Here is a 21,865-nt window from a genome sequence, read left to right as displayed (position 1 = left end):
CATGGTTATTCTTCGTACTTTCAGTTCATGCATCTTAGTCATGCTAAGATAGCAGCACAATCTAGTGGGAGAAGTTTAGTACGAGAGTCGATGCGTGCAAAATCGATAGGTAATGTGTACACGCTTTGAAACATGGCTATTCATTGTACTTTAAAGTCATGCTAAGATAGCAGCACGATCTAGCGGATGAAGTTTAGTTCGATGGTCGATGTATGTAAAATCGATAGGTGATGTGTACACGCTTTGAAACATAGCAATTCATACTGCTGCTCTGTTCCTAAGACTTTTAAGCATAGCTAATCCTAATGCTGCTCTTAGCGACGTCGAGCTAAGGATTGATTACGTGACCGTGACGTCACGACCACGTGCTCTTGTTTGGTAAACATAGCCACGTGCTTTTTTGACAGCTGTCTTCTTGACGAACCCTAACCTCACTTTGAAGGACAATGGAGCGTCGCTAACCTCACTGCTGCCATCTTTACGGCGGTAAACCTCAAGGCTGCCACCTTTTGCATGTTATAGCGGGGAATTTTAAAAATCCAACAACGGAACATTGCTAACCTCACTCTTGCCATCTTTACGGGAGTAAACCTCAAGGGCTGCCACCTTATGCATGTTGTAGCGCGGAATTTAAAATCCAACTACAGAACATTGCTAAACTCTCTGCTATCATCTTGAAAAGTTCAGTGTTCCAAACACTAGTTCGAAAAACGTAACTCATCGCACCTCGGGGATTTTATTAGGTAAGACGTAACCCCTAGGTTCCATTCCTTGTTCTGAACATAAAACCATTTACCAATAAAGATTAATTTTCTACACTTAACAAAGTACAAGCGTTCTTGCTGATAGCGATCGATGAGGTTGTTGCACCTTTAGCCCTTTAGCCCTTTAGCCCATTAGCCCTTTAGCCCATTAGCCCTTTAGCCCATTAGCCCTTTAGCCAAGGAATGTGCGGTAAGGAGGAGGAAGAGTCCTTTCATCCTTTTTGCCCTTCTGATAAGATGTAACCCCTGGGTTCCATACCCTATCACGATTTTTTTTCAGCCATGTTTATGCGATAACTTGTTCGACTGATTTTTACACACAAGACGAATGATGGAAGGTAAATAATTTGAAGTTATACTTTGGCTATATCGTTTACCGAGCGAGTTAGCTGCGCAAATCATCAAAATTGTACTTTTGCTCTGAACACATCAAACAATGTTCTGATCATATGTTGAGGTTAACAACATCGATTACAGTGTTCGATTCTAGTCTTGTTATGTTTCATTCTGATCTTCTTAGAACGAGGGTACCCCCTAACATGTTCTAAACACATGTTGTATTGAGTACAGTGTTCGATTCTAGTCTTGATCACTTATTTCGTGTTCTGAACACATCGATCAATGTTCTGATCACATGTTGTATCGAGTACAGTGTTCGATTCTAGTCATGATCACTTATTTTGTGTTCTGAACACATCAATCAATGTTCTGATCACATGTTGAAGTTAACAACATCGATTACAGTGTTCTATTCTAGTCTTGTTATGTTTCAATCTGATCTTCTTAGAACAAGCGTATCCCCTGACATATTCTAAACACATGATGTATTGAGTACATTGTTCGATTCTAGTCTTGATCACTTATTTTGTTTTCTGAATGCATCAATCAATGTTCTGATCACATGTCGTATCGAGTACAGCGTTTGATTCTACTCTTCTTATGTTTCGAAAGTCTAAACATGCACAATAATGTTATCGCTGCACACGCTTGCCTTCGCGATGCAGGTTTAAACTTGTTCGATATAAAGCTATGCCTTGACATAAGAGGCGGAGGAGGAGGTAGAGAAGGAGGAGGAGGAGGAGGAGAATGATAAGGCCTTAACAGCCTATGTATAGTCGCCTTTGTTTAAAGATGATAGCTGTCAAAAGAATTTTTCAAATTATCCACCACCACATTTCAGCTAAAGAGGGCAGCAGGGTGCTCTGTTGATTAAGCACATAGAATTTCAAATTGCCCTCCACCACATGCATAACAGCAGCTGTTATCTTGCGCAGTAGCCTCTAAGCTAGCTTTCTTCATAAGAGTAGCCGCCATCTTGTGCGAGCACCCCTAGGCCGTCTCATAAGGAGCTATGTATAGTCACCATTTTGTGTCTGCCATCTTGCGTAAGCATCCCTAGGACGTCTCAAGGCATCTTGTTTCTCATAAGAGCAGCCACCATCTTGTGGAAATAGATAGCTGCGAATGCCAAAGGGCTTAAGTAGGAATCGAACCGTTGATCTCATCATTAGACTATGTTTTTTCTTGTTCCTGATACTACGAACCTACGTATTAGGCGGAAAAATTTTGTCCGTTTTGCTCTACGATGCATCGTTTTCGAGATATTTAACATTTTGCATTTAAGCCCCAAATTTAATGAATCGAAAGTGCACGGCACGTTATACTCTCTACCATAGCTAAACCTGATCATGTTACGAAGACTCGCTTCAATACAAGCTAACACAGAGTGAATGCCAAAGGGCCTAAGTAGGAACCGAACCGTTGATCTCATCATTAGACTATGTTTTTCTTGTTCCTCATACTGCGAACCGAGGTATTAGGCAGAAAAATTTTGTCCGTTTTGCTCTACGGTGCACCGTTTTCGATATATTTAACATTTTGCATTTAAGCCCCAAATTTAATGAATCGAACTAGCATGACACGTTAGCCTCTAAGCTAAGAGTAGCAACTATCTTGCGCAAGCACCCTTAAAGCGTCTCATAAGGAGTTATGTATAGCTGCCATCTTGTGTCCGCCATCTTGCGCAAGCATCCTTAGGGCGTCTCAAGCCATCTTGTCCAAGGACCCTTAAGCCGTCCCATAAGATCAGCCGCTATCTTGCGCAAGCATCCCAAGGGCGTCTCATAAGAACCTGTGTATAGCAGCCATCTTGCGTAAGCACCCTTAAGGAGTCATGTATAGCCGCCATCTTATGCAATTAGCGTCGAGAGAGGGCTGCTGTAGAATTTTTCTCTTTAAATTATCCGCCACCACATTTCAAAGGTATCTAGCTAAAGATGGCAGCACTGCGGATGACAGGTGACGAATTTACATCTACTACGATAAAGAGGGCAGCACGGTGCTCTCTGGATTAAAGATGGCGGATGACAGCTGTCAAAAAAGCACATGGCTTTGTTTCCAAACAAGAGCACGTGGAATTTGCCGCCACCACATTTCAAACTAAAGAGGGCAGCACTATGCTCTGTTGATTAAAGATGGCGGATGGTAGCTGTCGAAAAAGCACGTGAGTTTGTTTCCAAACAAGAGCACGTGGAATTTTTCAATTTGCCGCCACCACATTTCAAAGCTATCTAGCTAAAGATGGCAGCACGGTGCTCTCTTGATTAAAGGTGGCGGATGATAGCTAACAGAACTTTTCAAATTGCCCGCTACTACGTGCTTAAGGTAGTAGCCATAAAGAGGGCAGCACGGTGTTCTGTGGATTAAAGATGGCGGATGACAGGTGATGAAATTGCCCGCATGATAGCAGCACGGTGCTCTGTTGATTAAAGATGGCGGATGACAGCTGCACGTGGCTTTGTTTCCAAACAAGAGCACGTGGAATTTACCACCACCACATTTCAAACTAAAGAGGGCAGCACTGTGCTCTATAGATTAAAGATGGCAGATGACAGCTGTCAGAAAAAAAGCACGTGAGTTTGTTTCCCAAACAAGAGCACGTGAAATTTTTCAATTTGCCGCCACCACATTTCAATGGTATCTAGCTAAAGATGGCAGCACAGTGCTCTCTTGATTAAAGATGGCTGCTGTCATGTGGAAATGCCTGCCACCACAGGTATCTAACTAAACAGGGCAGCACGGTGCACAAAGATGGCTGCTGTCAAAAAGCATTTTTCAAATTATCCGCCACCACATTTCAAAGGTAAGTAGCTAAAGAGGGCAGCACTGTGCTCTATAGATTAAAGATGGCGGATGACAGCTGTCAAAAAACACGTGGCTTTGTTTATCTCGAGCTAGTGAGGTTAAGTTGGTAGCACTAAGGTTTAGACCCGTCAAGATGGCAGCACTGCCGATGACAGGTGACGAAAGAGGGCAGCACGGTGCTCTGTAGTTTAAAGATGGCGGATGACAGCTGTCAAAAAAGCACGTGGCTGTCAAAAAGCACGTGGCTTTGTTTATCTCGCGCTAGTTAGGTTAAGTTGGTACTACTGAGGTTTAGGCCCGTCAAGATGGCAGTACTGAGGTTAGCGATGCGTTGTTGTCTGTCAAAAAGCACGTGGCTTTGTTTACAAATCTGTCAAAAAGCACGTGGCTGTCAAAAAACACGTGGCTTTGTTTATGTCATGCTAGTTAGGTTAAGTTGGCACTACTGAGGTTTAGGCCCGTCAAGATGGTAGTACTGAGGTTAGTGATGCGTTGTTGTCTGTCAAAAAGCACGTGGCTTTGTTTACAAATCTGTCAAAAAGCACGTGGTTGTCAAAAAACACGTGGCTTTGTTTACCTCGCGCTAGTTAGGTTAAGTTGGCACTAGTGAGGTTTAGGCCCGTCAAGATGGCAGTACTGAGGTTAGCGATGCGTTGTTGTCGATGACAGCTGTCAAAAAGCACGTGGCTTTGTTTACAAATTCAAATCTCCCGCCAAAATTCAAATTTCCCGCCAAAATTCAAATTTCCCGCGGGAGGAGGAGGCCTCTCCCGAGAGCCGGAGGAGGAGGAGGCGGCAGAACCCGTCTATTATACTACTGAGATTGCAATTTAAATGTGGAGATAACATGTTGCATATGGAAGCCTTTAATTCGGGAAGTAAATTTGATTTTATTAGTATTTGTTTTAATGATTTTCGACTCAATAATAATCAAAATAATTTGTTTAGAAAGGATAGAGGAACTTGTACAGGACGGTCACGCTATGTTGAAGGCGCAGAGCGGGTTAAGTCTGTTTACGATTTCGGAAGTCGAGTGGGACAAAAAGTCCGGCATGAGATAAAATTGAGTCGTACTGATGTTGACGATAAAATAAATTAATGTCGATGTTATTTGCCGATTTCGGTCTTATGAGTGGCAGAAGAATCCACGCACCGAGGATTAATGATTAAAATATTTGGAAGAGTTCCAGTGGAATAAATGGACTTTAAATGAGAAGGAAAGTATAATTTAGCACTCGCAGGGTCTGGATCGGGATTCCCAGCCGCGAGGTGTCATCGAATTTGAGATTTCTCATGGGAGAACATGGTGTCGCTATGAATTATTAACAGTAAGAAATGAAGTAAAGTTGTGGTTCGAAAATCATTATTGTGTCCCCAAAGGTGTTGAAATCGGATCTTGGTTGCTCAGATGGGAGTTAACATGTGACTAAATTCTAAAGATTGCAAATTAAAGTTTCAAACTAATAATAATAATATTCCAAGTGAATCGGAAATTAACTGATTGCTTAGTGCCCAAACAGGAACGGAACCTCGAGGTTACACATTAATAATAATAATAATAATAATAATAATAATAATAATAATAATAATAATAATAATAATAATAATAATAATGTTTAACCGCTATAAAATAATTGATAATAATTTATTATAATAATTGTACCAGGAGGTACACCTCTTCTCCGTGCATTTAAATGAAGCTCCTTGAAGAACGCCATCTGTCATGTAAAAATTGAAACATTTAGTACAAGAAGTGGGGACGTTGATCATAAGATGTCACTACTAAATGGCAGAGTAATGTTATTTTAAATGTTCCTAAACTGACAGGATTTCTTTGTTTTGTTTTGGTGTAACACTGGTTGCAACCACTATTTCAAGAAATTTGAACTTTTCCCCATAGATGTCTCTATTAAATAACTCTGGTGCAAAGTGGAATATTTAGAGATTTGAAGAAATTTTGTGTTTATAGATTTTCTGAACTGAATTGACTTTTCTTATTTGTGGTACTTTAAGGTTTGCAACACTTCTTACTCATCCCACCTGCGTTGGTTTCTGACCAATCATAAATTTCATGTATTAATTTCTGAGCCAATCAAACGTTCTTTTTACCTATTTTATCCGCCAATAAAAATGAGAGGGTGTTTCCGGTTTTAGCCCAGAGCCTTCTCGAACCCTCCTCTCGAGTATAAAACCTGACGCCTTTTCGAGTTAACTAGTCTTTTCTGATCGTTGTATTACTGAGTGTGTGTGTTAATACAGGAGGCGGGTGCCTCATTTCTCGGCAAGCAGAACATCAGGTAAAGTAATGGACTACAGTTTTCCATCTAAGTAGTTATCTCCGCAAGCTGACCCGAGGGGAAGGTTTTAATTTTTAACTAAGTAACTGTCAATTTCCAAGGATATAAACTTTTCTTTCTCATGTAAAATGTCTTGTAAGTCCTAAGGACTTAAAAAACTGTAAATCAGGAATAGATATTGCGTTACCCTTTCGAATTCCCCTTTCATTAATATTGAGGTGACTACGATTTTGTAACTGTCTTTCTCCTGTAAATCATAAATTAACTTCTCCTTCTAATCACCTCAATAATGTCGGATTAGCCTCTGCATCGCCGGCCTGCAAGCCCATGTAGGGTTTTAACCTTTATTTCTAGGAGCGCAAGTGTACGCCTCCATACCTTTTGAATTTGGGCCAGCAATTTAACCTGTTCTTTTCACGAAGGCCCGGTAGTATGGGCACTCGATACCCCTGTATTGCTTCTTAAATACAACGGCTACTATCTTGTAAAATGTAGGTTGTGCCAAGAGGGGCCACAAATTGTAATATATTGTGCAAATATAATAGTTAATGGTTGCCTTGAGTAGGCCATAAGAGTTCGGGAGCGCTGTCTCCTTGGTACAATTTGTAGAGCATGTAAGCTCTTTCGTGGTTATGTAATAGATATCTGTGTATTATTGAGGGGTGCCTTTAGAAGGCCCTATTTGTAACCGTGGGAGCAAAGCGCTCTTGAAAATTTTGTTTTGGAATATATCTCTGCTTATCTCTGTAACTAAATGCAATATTAGCGACGTTGGAAACTTGCAAATCAGGAGCTTTAAGCTCAAAAACTTACCAATCATTGGGTTTTCTATTTTTGTTTCAAGATTGCTATGTAGCTGAAACCTTGTTCTTTCACCAAGTGAAGAGTTTTGTTGAAATTTAACATCTGAAACAAATATAACCTTTATTTTAAAGTTTTAATTAATCTTTGACTATCGTAGATAGACCCATTCCAGCCCACACCTTTTTTCACCTCTGCGTTCCACAGATAATCCCGGAACAACAACAATAATAATAGAGCATAATAATAAGAACTTACAATATTATTTCTGAAAATTGAAAAATGAAAATAAAATATTAAATCGATGATGATTAAGTGTTACGATAATGATGATCTCCAATAATAATAATAATAATAATAATAATAATAATAATAATAATAATAATAATAATAATAATAATAATAATAATAATAATAATAATAATAAGTAGAGACAATCGTCGTGTGGGTCGCGGTACCATAATTTGTACTCAAATTGGGTGTTTACTGGCAGTGTTTGCGAATGACCGCGGACGACACCTGTCATAATTAGGCGAGCTATTCCTGCCATGTTCGTGAATCTGGATATGTATGCTAGGGTCTGTCCGTCCAATTAGTTTCCGTTTTAGACACGATAACATTTCCACGGTGGAAAACCGGCCTACCTGTGTGTAATAACACGGAGGTGACTCATCACAGGGAGCGTGAAGGCGACGGTAATCCAAGTTTACCCTCGTGCTCACGTCTCCTAACAGGATTGTCAGTAGTGTCATTACCAGTCATACGAATGTTGGTTCTATCCCCATGGATCAGCTGGTCGAACACATAAATGTTATCCACACCATCAGAGATGGGACAAGAAACCATGTATTCTTTTCAGGATTGTAATTTTAAGGTGTGAAAATGTCATAAATTGAAATTTGGCCGATGAAATTAATAAATTGCTCCTTATTACAATTTCAAAAGGAATCAGTTACATTTTTCTTTATTGTAGTTAGTCAAGTATGCCCATTGAATTTAAGTTGTCACTTCCCAGTCCTATTGTGGATTCCTTTCATTTGTGTGTATGATTGAGCCTTCCCCTACCTTAATTTGCATGCCCCGTTCATCCCTGTGTTTTTTGTGCGCCTATATTTATATTCCGATTTATTTTGACATCTATTAAAGAACCAGTCACCCCTGAGATTAATGCTAGCCTGGGACTCAGAGGGTGAGCGGGTGCAATATAAGTAACGGTATAGTAGAGTAAAATATAAATAAATATTACATTTTGTACAATAGAGGGGACAGCATTGAGAGGAGAAAAAGGGAATATTAAGGAAATGAGCTAGGTTTTAAGATAAGGAAGAATCGTTTAAAGGAGTCATACGGAGAAAAAACGTCTAATTTCCTGTCAGACTATAAAGAATTGAGGAGGTTTGGAATGCGAATAAATACAGTTCTTTGAACAAGAGAGAGAGGGGGGAGTACGGAATATATACATGTCTAAGACCGACAAGTCTTGTAGAATGGGAGGTCTTTCCCTCCTGTTAATTATCAAGCTCTAAAGATTTGCTTTTTTAATACCTCCTTGATTGTAAATGCTGTTGTTGTTTTTGCTTTGAAAAGAAAAAGAAAAAAGGCAAGATAACTTTTGGAATGATTTCTAAATTTTGTGTATTTTGGGGTGTGGTCATTTGTGCAAATGTCTCGGCCCTGGCGTTTCTTCCCCTCTACTTTCAATGAACTCAGTAACATAAAGTACCCATGTTAAAATTAATGGGTATATAGAGTGTAGATTTAACACATTAAATCATATGTACTGAGAAGTGCGGTGATTTAATTTATACTCCTTTTTACCGAACCGTAGAGTTATTTCGCCATCATGCCTTATGAGAGCACAATGTCTTACTTACCACCATGTCCCGTGTGACAGGCGAACACAAGCCAGGCCACCGCCCCGCCCCACACCAGGCGATGCAAGCCGCCGAACGCTATCATCTCAACCTGGTTGTAGGGATGGTCCATCTGCATCATCTTGTATGGCCCGAAGACTACGGCTATGAAGAGTGCGAAGCTGACCACCCAGCCTACGGTCACCCAGAACTGTGGAAAAGAAATCATGTCAACAGGCATTAACAAGGTTAGTCCAACTACTTGGCTGAATGGTCGGCCTATTGGGGTTCAATTTACCCTAGATTAGTAGACATACTGTACGCAAATATGACGTACCATAGGAGATTCGGATACATTATCATGTAAATACACGTCAGAATGATATTTACAAAAATAATTGCCAGTAGTCACAATATAAAAGGAACCTACTTTCCCAAAACTGAAGAGAATTTGACAAATTATCCATCGAAAACGAACAACACGAAAGGAACAATAAACATCTTTGCTGCCTCAACAATAGAAAAGCATAAATACACTTTCTTTCTTCCTTTCTTTCTATTTTCCTTAATCAGCTTACTGTCCAGGGTTGTTATTCCCTCGGACTTAGCGAGGAATATCACCTCTATCCCTCAAAGGCAGTGTCCTGGAGTGTGAGACTTTGGGTCGGGGATACAAGTGGGGAGGAGTACCAGTACCTCGCCCAGGTTACCGCACCTGCTATGCTGAACAGGGGTCTGGTGTGTGGGGGGCGGTGGAATAATTCGAAGGATTCGGCAAGCACGAGAGAAGGAAGCGGACGTGGCTTGAACTTATATTTCATCCCGCTATTTTCCTGGAGGAGAGGTGGGAAACCACGGAAAACCACTTCGAGGATGGCTGAGGTGGGAATAGAATCCTTCTCTACTCATTTGACTTTCCGAGGCTGACTGGACTCCGTTATAGCAGCCCTCATACCACTTTTCAAATTTCATGGTAGAATTAACGGCTTCACGGTCTTCTACTTAGTTCTGGAACGTTATGTATCACAGCCCGATGGTGGGAATACCAGTGCTGGTGAGTAACTTGAGGTTCGTCCTGCGTGTTTACGACGTGGTCTGCCACTCTTAATCTATGTATGACAGCCATCCAAGGATTACTGGTTGTATACTCTTCTTCTCAATTAATGTCAGTCAATCAGTCAATCATTCAGTGAATCAATCAACCGCCAGTAATCTGCATCTAGGGCAGTCGCCAGGGGGGGCAGATTCCTTATCTGTTGTTTTCCTAGCCTTTTCTTAAATAATTACAAATAATTTGGAAATGTATTGAATATGTCCCTACCGGGCGAGTTGGCCGTGCTGATATGGACGCGCAGCTGTGATATTGCATCCGCGAGATAATGGGTTCGAACCCCACTATAGGCAGCCCTGAAGATGGTTTTCCGTGGTTTCCCATTTTCACATCAGGCAAATGCTGCTGCTGCTGTACTTCATGACATGCCAATCCAATAACTACCCCTCTGCCTCCAATATTCCGTGAAGTATTTTCTCGTCAAATGTTAACGAACATTTGATTCACTCTAAATTTATTTCTTCTTCACGTTTCAGTTTTATGACCGCACAGTATAACTTCAGTCAGCCCATTATACTAGTCTCTGAATTTATATAATGATTTACTTACTTTATTTCATTGCCTCCTTCCCGTACGGAAAATGGCACAATTATTATTATTATTATTATTATTATTATTATTATTATTATTATTATTATTATTATTATTATTATTATTATTATTATTAACAAATACGTGCAATTGGAAAAAATCCCAGTGACAATGATCACTTACAGTACCGTAGTGTGGTAATAAGTGAAGTTATAATTACCCAACAACAACAACAACAACAACTGCAACGAGAGTACAACAAGCAATTCCACGGAAAGACAATATTACAATAAATACTGCTACTTTAACATTCTAAACCCAGCATCATCATAATATCCGCACACAACTTGAGAACTTCCCGTGCTTGTCACTAAGGCTTACAGTGCTATAGTTTGAGCTTCCTACTACACCTCTAATATCTAAAGTTGAATCCTGACATTTCTTAGAGGGAGGTCCATTTACTGTCCGTCGGAGTGAGATAAAGGGAGTGGAGGTATGGTTGCCATGGAAACGGGGGTGGGGCGACTGCGGTTGCCATGGAGATACATCTTCTGGCCAGCTCGTCGTACTCGGAGTTGCCAAACCTCTCACATCTGAGTTAGATCTTGGCGCAAGCAGTTCAGTGTGAGTGGCATTCTGTATGTCTGTGGAAAACGTGAATGTGAAAAAAACCAGTTCTTGTCTCATTTGCGATCACTGTAAAATTATCAGCAGCCTGTCAGGGTTTTCCCTCGTCAATGCAGCAAGGGGACTGCTAATTAGGGCGTACTCCACACACTGTGTGATAAGGATTCTTCCAAACCATCCCCTCTCTCTTGAACTTTTTTGAGGTAATACTAGTCTACAGTTTTTTACATACTGTAATTATTCCAGCTATAGACATCCATCGTTGATGTAGCTTTTGTTGTTATGCTATCTGCGCGCTTACTTACGACATGCAGGTCATTGAGACGAAGATAGGCAAGCCTTATGCTTTATATAACAGGTACTCTTACAGAAATTTACGGAAAAGTCAGAGATGTTTGGTGACATGGGTTTGTTTTACCGCTGGATTTACGTTCCACCGACACAGATAGGTCTTATGGCGACAATGGGATAGGAAAGGGCTTGGAGTGGGAAGGAACTGGCCGTGGCCTTATTTAAGGTACAGCCCTAGCATTTGCTTGTTGTGAAAATGGAAAACCAACTTCAGGCTACCGACAATGGGATTCGAATGCACTATTTTCCGAATGCAATATCATCTTTTCGCGCTATCATCATAGAATTACCATTTTCAACTTATTTCAATGTAAACATTTTCTTAAGTTCTGGAATTTTGTACATCTAATCCGAGCGTACAGATAAAAATTATAATTTTTATATAGGTGAAAGTAGGCTGAGTGGCCGCACGTTTTAACGCAGTACGGCTATGGAGCCAAGCTCTGCATTCGGGAAACGAGTGGGTTCGAACCCCACCGTCCGCTGTTCTCAGAATAGTTTTCTGTGATTTTATATTTTCACTTACAGGCAAATGAGGGTACAGTTCCTATCAATAGGCCAGAGCTGAGTCCTCGCACCGCTTACCCAGTTTCATTGACCATAACTCATTTCATGTCCAATAGCTCCTCAACTGAGGTTGGTGCCAGGAAGGGCATCTGGCCGTAGAAACATAATGTATAAATTAATCTCATCTCGTCCCGACCCAGTATCGAGAAACGGGATTGAGGGGTAGACATACATACAGACAGAAGAAAATAGGCTAATTACATTTTGAGCAGCTGTTAACTTAACATGTCAGTATGAATATTTGAACAGTTTGAGCATTATGTAAGCATTAATTTAATATTGTCCCCTATTGTATAAGAAAATGTAAGTTAACCGTTAAGTTTGAGATGAGCAACAATTGCTTCAAAAAGAGTAGCACTGTCGAAGAAGCAAAGTGTTACAGCAAAATCCTTTCTTTTAAAATCGGAAAATGTAAAATTCAACGGTTTTAATACGCCCATCTTTTGTCCTACTTTAAAACTCATTTAACAGCCTTTACACCACAACCATCTGCTAAAGCTAAATAAAAGGTTTATTCGAGTCCTCTTTATTCTCTGTCAGTCCCGATATTAATATCAGTCTCAAACAGTAAATCTAAGTAATTAATATTTTAATGAGTTTCAACATACGATCCGCAAGAAACCCAGTATGTAGTTTCGCCAGTTACTTGAGGGATGTCTTCCTGTACCATTCCTTTAGTAAGGAATTGGCTCACAGAAACCTGACTGTTTATATGTCACTGATAGGAATGATCGCAAATGGGACGACACCGTCTGGCTACAACAGATCACAGCGGTCAGAATGAACGAGGGAACAAGTGAGCCGGAAGCGGGGGGTGAGAGAAAGGAATGCTGGAATGTGGCAACATCGTGAAATGGTACGTGCAATGCTCCTCCCTTTAGCCCTACCTCTCAGAATACATCTTTAGTTATTAGAGGTATAGCTTATCATTACAACACCGTCATATACAAATTCGCATGTACCTTGAGTATTTCAAAACTTTACACTATGACTTACAGTACTGTAGATTGAGCGATCCAATTACGATTATCTTGGCATTTTAAATACGGCAGGTTCATATACAAATTCACACATACCTTAAATAATTCAGATACCTCATAACTACATTTTACAGTGGGTTGAGCTTTGCATTAAAATACGGCAATATCACATAGATATTTACACTCAATTTAAATAATGCTGGAGTCTATGCTTGAAGCAGCTTACATTTTTGGGAAAAGTATGTAAGACAGCTGCAGGCAATACATTCCAATCATCAAATCCACGATTTACAAACGAATATTTACCAGTGTTATTTTTCTGCAATCTACCTTATACTTTATACGAATGATCTGTCCTGCTTATGTAACGGGGATTTTCTAGTGGACAGTTCAACTCTCCCCACGGTGGCTTATTCGTGTATGCATTATGCATGGCACATATCTGTGTTCGTTTCCTTCTAGTCCCTAGTGTCCCTCACCCAAGTTGTTGTTGTTTTTTTATTTTAATCGTACTTCTTCCACTACTTCTAAGGATTGAAAACGTTGAGCGCGAATCTTGCAGCCTTTCGCTTTGCCATCTCCAGTTAGTTAATAAGTGCTGTTTGGTATGAATCCCATACGGCTGCTCAATATTCCAGGACTGGCCTAATCTGTGATATACCCCCTGCGCCTTCACTTGATTCCTGCTGCCCTTTAGCAACCTCGTCACGAAGAGTAAGAACGTGTACGTTTTAGTAATCACTCTTCCTACGTGAATGTCCCATTTTGGATCTGTCTTTACATGGATTCCTCGGTACTTGCACGAGTCACTCTCTGCCAGAGCGTCCGATCCAAGATAATATTGAAAGTCCCCTTGCCTATGTTTCTTTCCCATTCTTATGAGCCTGCATTTTAGAGAATTTATTTTCATTTTGTTATCGAATACCAATTTATGAGTATATTTATATCGGCTTGTAATAACCTATTATGGCCAGCATTATGCATTTTTCTGTATGTAATGCAGTCGTAGCAAAAAATATGCATGCACTTCGAATTTCGTTCAGCCGACGGGCTGATGTAGCCGGTGACTACGGATTAGGTGCAAGCAATACTCGAGATGATCGACTGGTCCAGATGTGCCAAACACATATTTCCAGCTACCTCCACGTCGCCTCTATAAGTGGACCTATAATGCTGACAGCAGTATTAAGAACCAGTTTGATTACATCACAAGTAACAAGCTGTTCAGAAATTCTATCAAATGTGTGAAAACATACTCTGGTGCTGATATCAACTCAGACGATAGCCTACTGTTTGCTTCCATGTATTTCAGGCTGAAGAACTGCCATTTAAAGGGGAGTTATAGTCGGATTGAAATTCAAAAGCTTCAAGATTAAGCATTGAAGGATGAAGTTCAGTTAACCCTACATGTAAAACTTGCGGAAGTTCAAAACAGCGTTAATGTAAATGATGTTGAAGGCACTTGGAATCACATCAAATGTGCAATTAACGACGTAAGTCAAGTAAAATTAATTAATGCTGGAAGCAGGAAAAACAAGCCGTGGATGACAGAAGAAATCCTGGAGCTAATGGACCAGAGAAGGTCTTTTAAGAACAGAGATCCTGTAAAGTACAATAGTTTGCAGAAGTTCATACGACAACAAAATAAGAAATGCAAAAGAACAACAACTCTCTAAGAAATGCAACCAAATAGAATTAATGAACTCAAAACACGACTTTTTTCAACATGTACAAAAAAGTGAAACAAGTAACCGGTGCATATAACAAGAAGGGTAGTGGAGTCCTCCTTAATGAGAACGGTGACATCTTAGCGAGCACAGAAGAGAAACTGAAGGAATTGAGGGAATATGTACAAAATCTCTTCTTGGATCGCAGAAATGTGGATCATGGTGCTTGGGCAGACAATGGTGTGGATATCACACGTGCAGAAGTAGAGTGTGCCATAATAACAGCGAATAATGGTAAGGCTCCAGGCACTGATGAGATGTATGCTGAGATAATGAAACTGCTTGAGAAAGAAAAATTCCTTTCATTACAGTTGACCTATTAAACAGTATTCACCGCAGTGGCACCATTCCTCGCGACTGGCTCAAATCGACTTTCGTATTATTGCCTAAAAAAGCCAATGCAAAATTCTGCAATGAATATAGAACAAGCCTACGGAAGAAATTCTTCAGTCTTCAAATCCAACATGCCACCCCACCTAAAGAAGATAGTCTTTGACCAGAGTGTTCTCCCCGTACTGACTTACGGTTGTGAAACCTGGACATTGAGCGAGTTTGTTAAGCAAAAACTCAGAACAACCCAAAGAGCTATGGAACGGTTCTGCTAGGCTTGACGAAGAAAGACAGGAAGAGAGCAGATTACATCAGGTCAGTCACAAAGGTCAGTGACATTTTAGAAAGGGTATTTACCCTAAAATGGCAGTGGGCAGGCCATGTTGCTCGGAGAACTGATGGTAGGTGGACAAAGCTTGTGCTTGAGTGGTGTCCGAAAGATCATCTCAGACCAAGGGAAAGACCACCGGACAGATGGGATAAAGACATCCGGAAGATTACTGGGATCAATTGGCAGAACATCGCTCAAGACCGTCCCAGATGGAGAGACCTCATGAAAACCTACCTTGCTTCGGATTTAAAGAGGCCACATCGTAAAAACGATTGAATATGGCTGATAGTGATAGTGATAGTGATAGTGATAGTTTGATGAGCCATGTTCTGAAAGTATTCCTAAATGTCTTGCATGCGAGAATTTGTCATAAATGTGAGGAGAATATCGGAACCTCACAGTTTGGCTTCAGGCATGGTTTTGGTGCTAGAGAGGCATTATTCAGTCTGCAAGTATTAGTCCAACGGTGCCGAGATGTCAATGTCGATGTTTTCGCTTGTTTCATCGATTACGACAAAAGCCTTCGATACAGTCCGCCATGATGAACTTATGAACATTCTTCGAGAATTAGGACTTGATGGGCGGGACGTCCGTATTATTGGTAATCTCTACCGGAACCAGAGTGCTGGCATAAGAGTTGATGGTCGTGTCTCGGAAGAAGTCTCAATTATGAAAGGAGTTCGCCAAGGCTGTATTATTTCCGTAAATGCTTTTCAACATTTATTCGGAAGAGATTTTTCGAGATGCTCTTTACGGAAAGACTCAAGGTGTTGAGGTTAATGGTTTAGTCATAAATAACATCAGGTACGCCGATGACACTGTGCTACTTGCAACCAAACTCCAGGATTTACAGGAACTATTTAATGCTGTCACTGAAGCCAGCAGCGCCATGGGATTCAGGCTTAATGTAATGAAGACCAACTTGATGGTTATAAGTAGAAAAGAAGATGGCATTCGAGGTAATCTTGCAGCAGCAAAGGACCAGATCGCAAGACTATCAACATTTAAATACCTGGGATGTCACATCAATGATGACTGGGACCTTACTCACGAGATCCGACGCAGAATTGAGCAGGGCATAGCTTCTTTTCAAAGACTTGTAAAACTTTTGACAAGCCGTGACCTTTCCATTTCACTACGGACACGACTACTCCGGTGCTACGTTTTCAACATTCTGTTATACGGCGTTGAGGCATGGACACTAACTGAGACCATGTGCAAGAAGTTGTTAGCATCTGAAATGTGGACGTACCGAAGGATGCTGAAAATACCTTGGACAGCTAAAATGACCAATATAGACGTTTTGCACCGTATGAACAAAAAACCAGAAATTCTCACTACCATCAAGAGAAGGAAGCTAGAATACTTTGGTCATATGATGTGGAACAGTAAATACCACCTTATTCAAGTAATACTCCAAGGGAAAATTAATGGAAAACGTGCTCCGGAGAGAAGTAAGACATCGCGGCTCGGCAAGTTGAACCAGTGGTTTAGGGTAACAAAGCTTACTCTGTTCAGAACAGCTATGAACAAACAACAGATCATGCTACTGACGCCAACTTTCTGCGAGGACATGGCACATGGAGAAGAAGAAGATCGTTGATAAACGCCGTAAATAAGAGTGGCCCTGTAGCACTACCCTGCACTACTTCCAACGTTATAGAAACATCGTCGGAGTATTTACTTCCCACCTTTACCTCTGCGTGCAGTCTGTAGAAAATTACCTTTTACTAATGTTTGTTTGAAGCATATCATACTGCAATTACTTTCTGCACTGTTCCAATAGACACTAGCAAATGTACCCGTGCTTCGCTACGGTATTCCACCATGTACTCGGATTTCTACGTAAATTACTCTACGTGCAGTCAAAAAGATATATAAAATTGGATGTCTGTTCCGGCTATAAGAGTAACAAAACAGGGACGACGCCATATATTGTTTCCTAAGTAAGGTGGGCAATGGGGAAGTTTTGATGAGAATGGCAGGCAACATTTCCTATCGCCATACAATATCGAGTTTAGGAGTACCTACTATAACGGCAGGCCCACTTGTCAAATGTCATTCACATTAGAGATGGAGAGTTTTCATTATAAATTAAGAGCATTTTTCCTAATTACAATCGTAATAGAGTTGTAGGGTATAATCCAGACATCCAGCACTACCTAACGTATAAAAGCCGAGATACGACAAAAATCATAGGCCCAAAGTTGAAGACATCTGAAACTTGAGCGGCGAATGTGTAAACTGTTCTATGATACGACTTACCGTTTAGCCAGCAGTTGCCTGAAACGAAGGTCTGCAAACATTATTAAAATTGCCTCCATATTTCGATAATTTCCGGGGCCAAAACGTTATAGCCTACATATGAACAGGTTGGAATTTTTCCTCAAAGGAAAAATTATAAAGTTTTCGGGATTAGCACTCGCATACATACAGAGTAATTAAGGAAGAAAGTAATACAGTTAAAGTAGTTTAAGTAATAGAACATAGGATTATATCTGAAGACAGCCGGAGAGAAAAACTATGAACATACCAAGTGGATGAATTCGAAAATGAAATGTCCCTCACTAAAGTGTGAAGATATGAGTTACGGAGATAAGAAGGTGGTAAGAGAGGAGAAGTTTAGGTGCAGGGATTCTTAGTTAAACAGATCAGAAGATGACTTATGGTGTTATTACTTAAGCCTAAAGAGGCATGGAAAAGTTAAGAAATTAAAGCGGGAAAAAGAATTTGAAGAGAAATAGAGTAAAAGTTATATCAAATACTAGAAAACAATTTACGGTGTGAAATAATGGGCTACACTCCGCGGTACTGTTCAAATATTCAAGAGAGGACAAGATTCGTCTTGTCATAGAGAGTGTGGCATCAGAATAGGTCGAGTTCGCTTCACGTTAAAGAAGAGTATGCGGAGTGAATAAGGAGGCAGGTTTGTATTATTATAAGTTCTTCCTACACATGGAGGCTGCCCTAAGACGAAGAACACAGTGAATATTTAGTTTTTGATCATCATCATCATCGTCCACTAAAGACAACGCCTTGTCGCTGTAGCGATTTCTAACGATCTTCTGCTAGCCTCTTCATGTTGCTAGTTGTACCACATGCCAGTTCACCGACGGAGTTTCTGATGTATGACATCCTTGATCATCCCCTGGACCTCTTTCCCAGTACTTTACCTTCAATGATGGTTTCGATAAGAGAGTCATGTCCCAATATGTGCCCAAGGCAATTTGTTTTCCTCTTCTTTATTGTATTTAATAAACATCGATGCGCTTTTACGTTGTTTAACCTTTTCATAACCGACCCACACGTTTGTGTGGGTGCTTTTCAACAGTTGGTACGATTCACTGCAGTGAACGAGAGCATTCTGAGCCGTTTAGTTTTAAAGTATAGCTTTGTGCATTATTTGGTGCTACACTCTTGTGGAGGACCTATGAAGTACGTTGATTCTGCTGTTTGTGGCGGTCATCGTGGCAAATATTTCATGGCTATATTAATATTGATATTAATATTAATAAATATAAAGTGAACTTTACAAATTTCATTAGTTCTCCACCGAAACGACTGAGTACAACCCAGCCCACACAATTCTGTGGATCACAGAAAACAACAATGGAATAAGAGTTTTTTTGCTGCAACATCTTTTTCATGTTATTGAGATCAACTGAAGTACTAAACAACAAAAATTGAAATAAAACAATTCTCTCCACTTAGTCTTGGATCTGAAAGGATTAAAACAAATTCATCCAACTTGGTTTTGCAATTCTTCTCCAAAATCACATTTCTGCAGCCTAAAGTTTTGTTTCTTCCTGTTTTCCTAATGTCCAGGATTCTCATCGATACAGTAGCACACTCCAAACAAAAGGTCTTGAGAAATGATGTTCTGGCCCCCAAAATGAGATGGTTGTCTGGCAATAGGTTTTTCTTATTTCGAAAGGCTTGTTTCGTTACCGCTATTTTTTCTTGATATCCGAAAGGGATCCACCATCAGTAATTACACTACCCAAGTTTTAAAAATTTAAATCAAATAAAATAAAATTAATATAAAAGCTCGAGTAACCGTTCTAATGCCCGGGAAAGGCTGAACGGTTAATGAAAAAACGGATAATCCATACTACTAATTTTAATGGACTTTAAAGTACATGAAATACATACCGTATAACCTTAACAGGTAGTGCATTAAATCCTCTTTAAAACCAAAATGTAGTCAAAGCTACAACAATACATACTAAATATTCACCTAATTATCAGCAGACTATAAATAATTCATTTATCTGGTGTCATTTAAGCGGCTTTAAAATAATCCGTTACTTTTTTTTTTTTTTTTTTTTTTTTTGCATTCTCCTACAACATATTTTCTTCCTTATATCCATTCTGAGCTTTCTAATTATAAGAATGTCTGAAAAATCCGTATCGTCCTCTTGCTCCAAGCATTCCATTAACGTTTCAGCCAACTCCAGTGCGGTCTGAAGCGGTACGCGATTGTTTGTGGCGCACAATTCTTCTCTATCCCCCTCATTTTCACTCGTCACTTCGCAGCTGACTGCCGAGTTCCCGTTCGCGCTTTTATTTACTATTTCGTCGTCAATAAAAATGTGACGCCCAGGCAATACATCGCCAGTATGAAGCCACTTCTCAATGTTACTTTCATCCACTCCTCCAAAATGAATATTATTTTCAGTAGTCTCCAGGATATGTTTGATCATCAACCTCTCATTTTCATCTTCATCAGTGAACTCATGAAAATCGTCCCCTAGGTCTTTGACATCAACATACAATTTTCACCTCGATCGAATGATGTTCTGAGCGGTTACTAGATCCCATGGTGTCTGGCCAACGCAAGGCGCTTCTTTAAGAATGAGTTTTTTCCAGAACTCAACCATCGACGTCTCTTACGAAAGTAAGAGGCCAAGTAATTCCCGGTTATAATGCGCCTTAAAGGTTGCGATGACGATTTGGTCCATCGGCTGAATTAATGAAGTTACATTAAGTGGCAAATAGGAAACAAAAATATTTTCATCTTATGATTTCAACTATCTATCAGCAGGGTGAGAGGGTGCATTATGAAGAAAAAGGACGGCCTTTGATGGCAAGCCTTTAGATGCCAAGAAATCTCGAACCAACGGAAGGAAATTATTATGGAACCGAGTCCTGAAAATATCGCGTGTCATCCATGCAGATTTGTTATGACAATAATCTACTGGGAAATATTTAATCACTGTTCCTTTGAAAGAACGCGGATTTTTTTGCTTCACCAACAACAGCTAATTTAAAATGCATGGTCGCCATTAGCATTCTCACAGCACAAGATGGTAACACGCTCCTTACTAGACTTGTGACCAGGAGCTGATTTATCTTCAGCAGCTGCAAGTGTTTTACTGAATAAGCACTTCCAGTGAAGTCCAGTTTCTTCGTCATTGTACACTTAACTCAGAACGAAATTGTATCTCTCAATTATGTGCTTAAACTCGTATCTAAAGTTTACTGCTGGACTGCAGTCACCACTTAGTTTTTCTCCTTCGATGTTTAATTCTCGAATGCCATGTCTGTCCTTAAATCTCTGTAGTCAACCATTGGACGCTGGTGAGGACACTGAGATCCCCATCTTTTCGTGAAAAGAGTTTTGCCTGTCTTGTTACCATAGGACCACTATTAGGTACACCTTCGCCTCTCTTTTGCTGAAACCGCGTTGATAACTCAGAATACAGTTTTTTAAAGATAATACCTTCATTTAGCGAGTCCAAGCGAACTGTCAGAACTCGCCGCAAACTACACACTTTGTCTTTATTCTTCATATGGCCCCGCACTCTTGTGACACCCACACCGAACTCTGATGCTAAATTTGAGACTAGTTCACCTGTCTTTAACCGTTCCATTATATTAACTTTACCTTGTATCAATCAATCAATCAATCAATCAATCAATCAATCAATCAATCAATCAATCAATCAATCAATCAATCAATCAATCAATCAATCTATCTATCTATCAATCAATCAATCAATCTATCTATCTATCTATCAATCAATCAATCAATCAAGCAAGCAAGCAAGCAAACAATCAATCAATAAATCAATCACTACTGATCTGCATTTAAGGCAGTCGCCCAGGTGGCAGATTCCTTATATGTTGTTTTCCTAGCCGTTTCTTAAATGATTTCAAAGAAATTGGAAATTGATTGAACATCTCCCTTGGTAAGTTATTCCAATCATTAACTCCCCTTCCTATAAATGAATATTTACCCCAGTTTGTCCTCTTGAATTCCAACTTTATCTTCATATTGTGATCTTTCCTACTTTTATAAACGCCAGTCAAACTTATTCGTCTACGAATGTCATTCCACGCTATCTCACCACTGACAGCTCGGATGAAACCACTTAGTCGAGCAGCTCATCTTGTTTCTTCCAATTCTTTCCAGCCCAAACTTTGCAACATTTTTGTAACGCTACTATTT

At 40.0% G+C, this 21,865-nt stretch overlaps 1 protein-coding gene across 2 annotated transcripts in view; it reads right to left on the bottom strand.

Moving 5' to 3' along the window:
* Positions 1 to 9,041, bottom strand: part of LOC136866630 (O-acyltransferase like protein-like) — an 84,625-nt gene extending 75,584 nt beyond the window's left edge. For both annotated transcript variants that reach the window (XM_068226986.1, XM_068226987.1), the window contains exon 1: positions 8,881 to 9,041. In XM_068226986.1, coding sequence (XP_068083087.1) covers positions 8,881 to 9,001 — 121 coding nt within the window. In that variant the 5' untranslated portion in view covers positions 9,002 to 9,041. The remainder of the gene's footprint in view (positions 1 to 8,880) is intronic.
* Positions 9,042 to 21,865: the final 12,824 nt, after the last annotated feature.

The sequence above is a fragment of the Anabrus simplex genome, chromosome 3 (assembly GCF_040414725.1).
Source record: "Anabrus simplex isolate iqAnaSimp1 chromosome 3, ASM4041472v1, whole genome shotgun sequence".
NCBI lineage: Eukaryota > Metazoa > Arthropoda > Insecta > Orthoptera > Tettigoniidae > Anabrus > Anabrus simplex.
The sequence above is the reverse complement of the archived record's forward strand: the minus strand, read 5'-3'. Positions and strand labels throughout refer to the sequence as shown.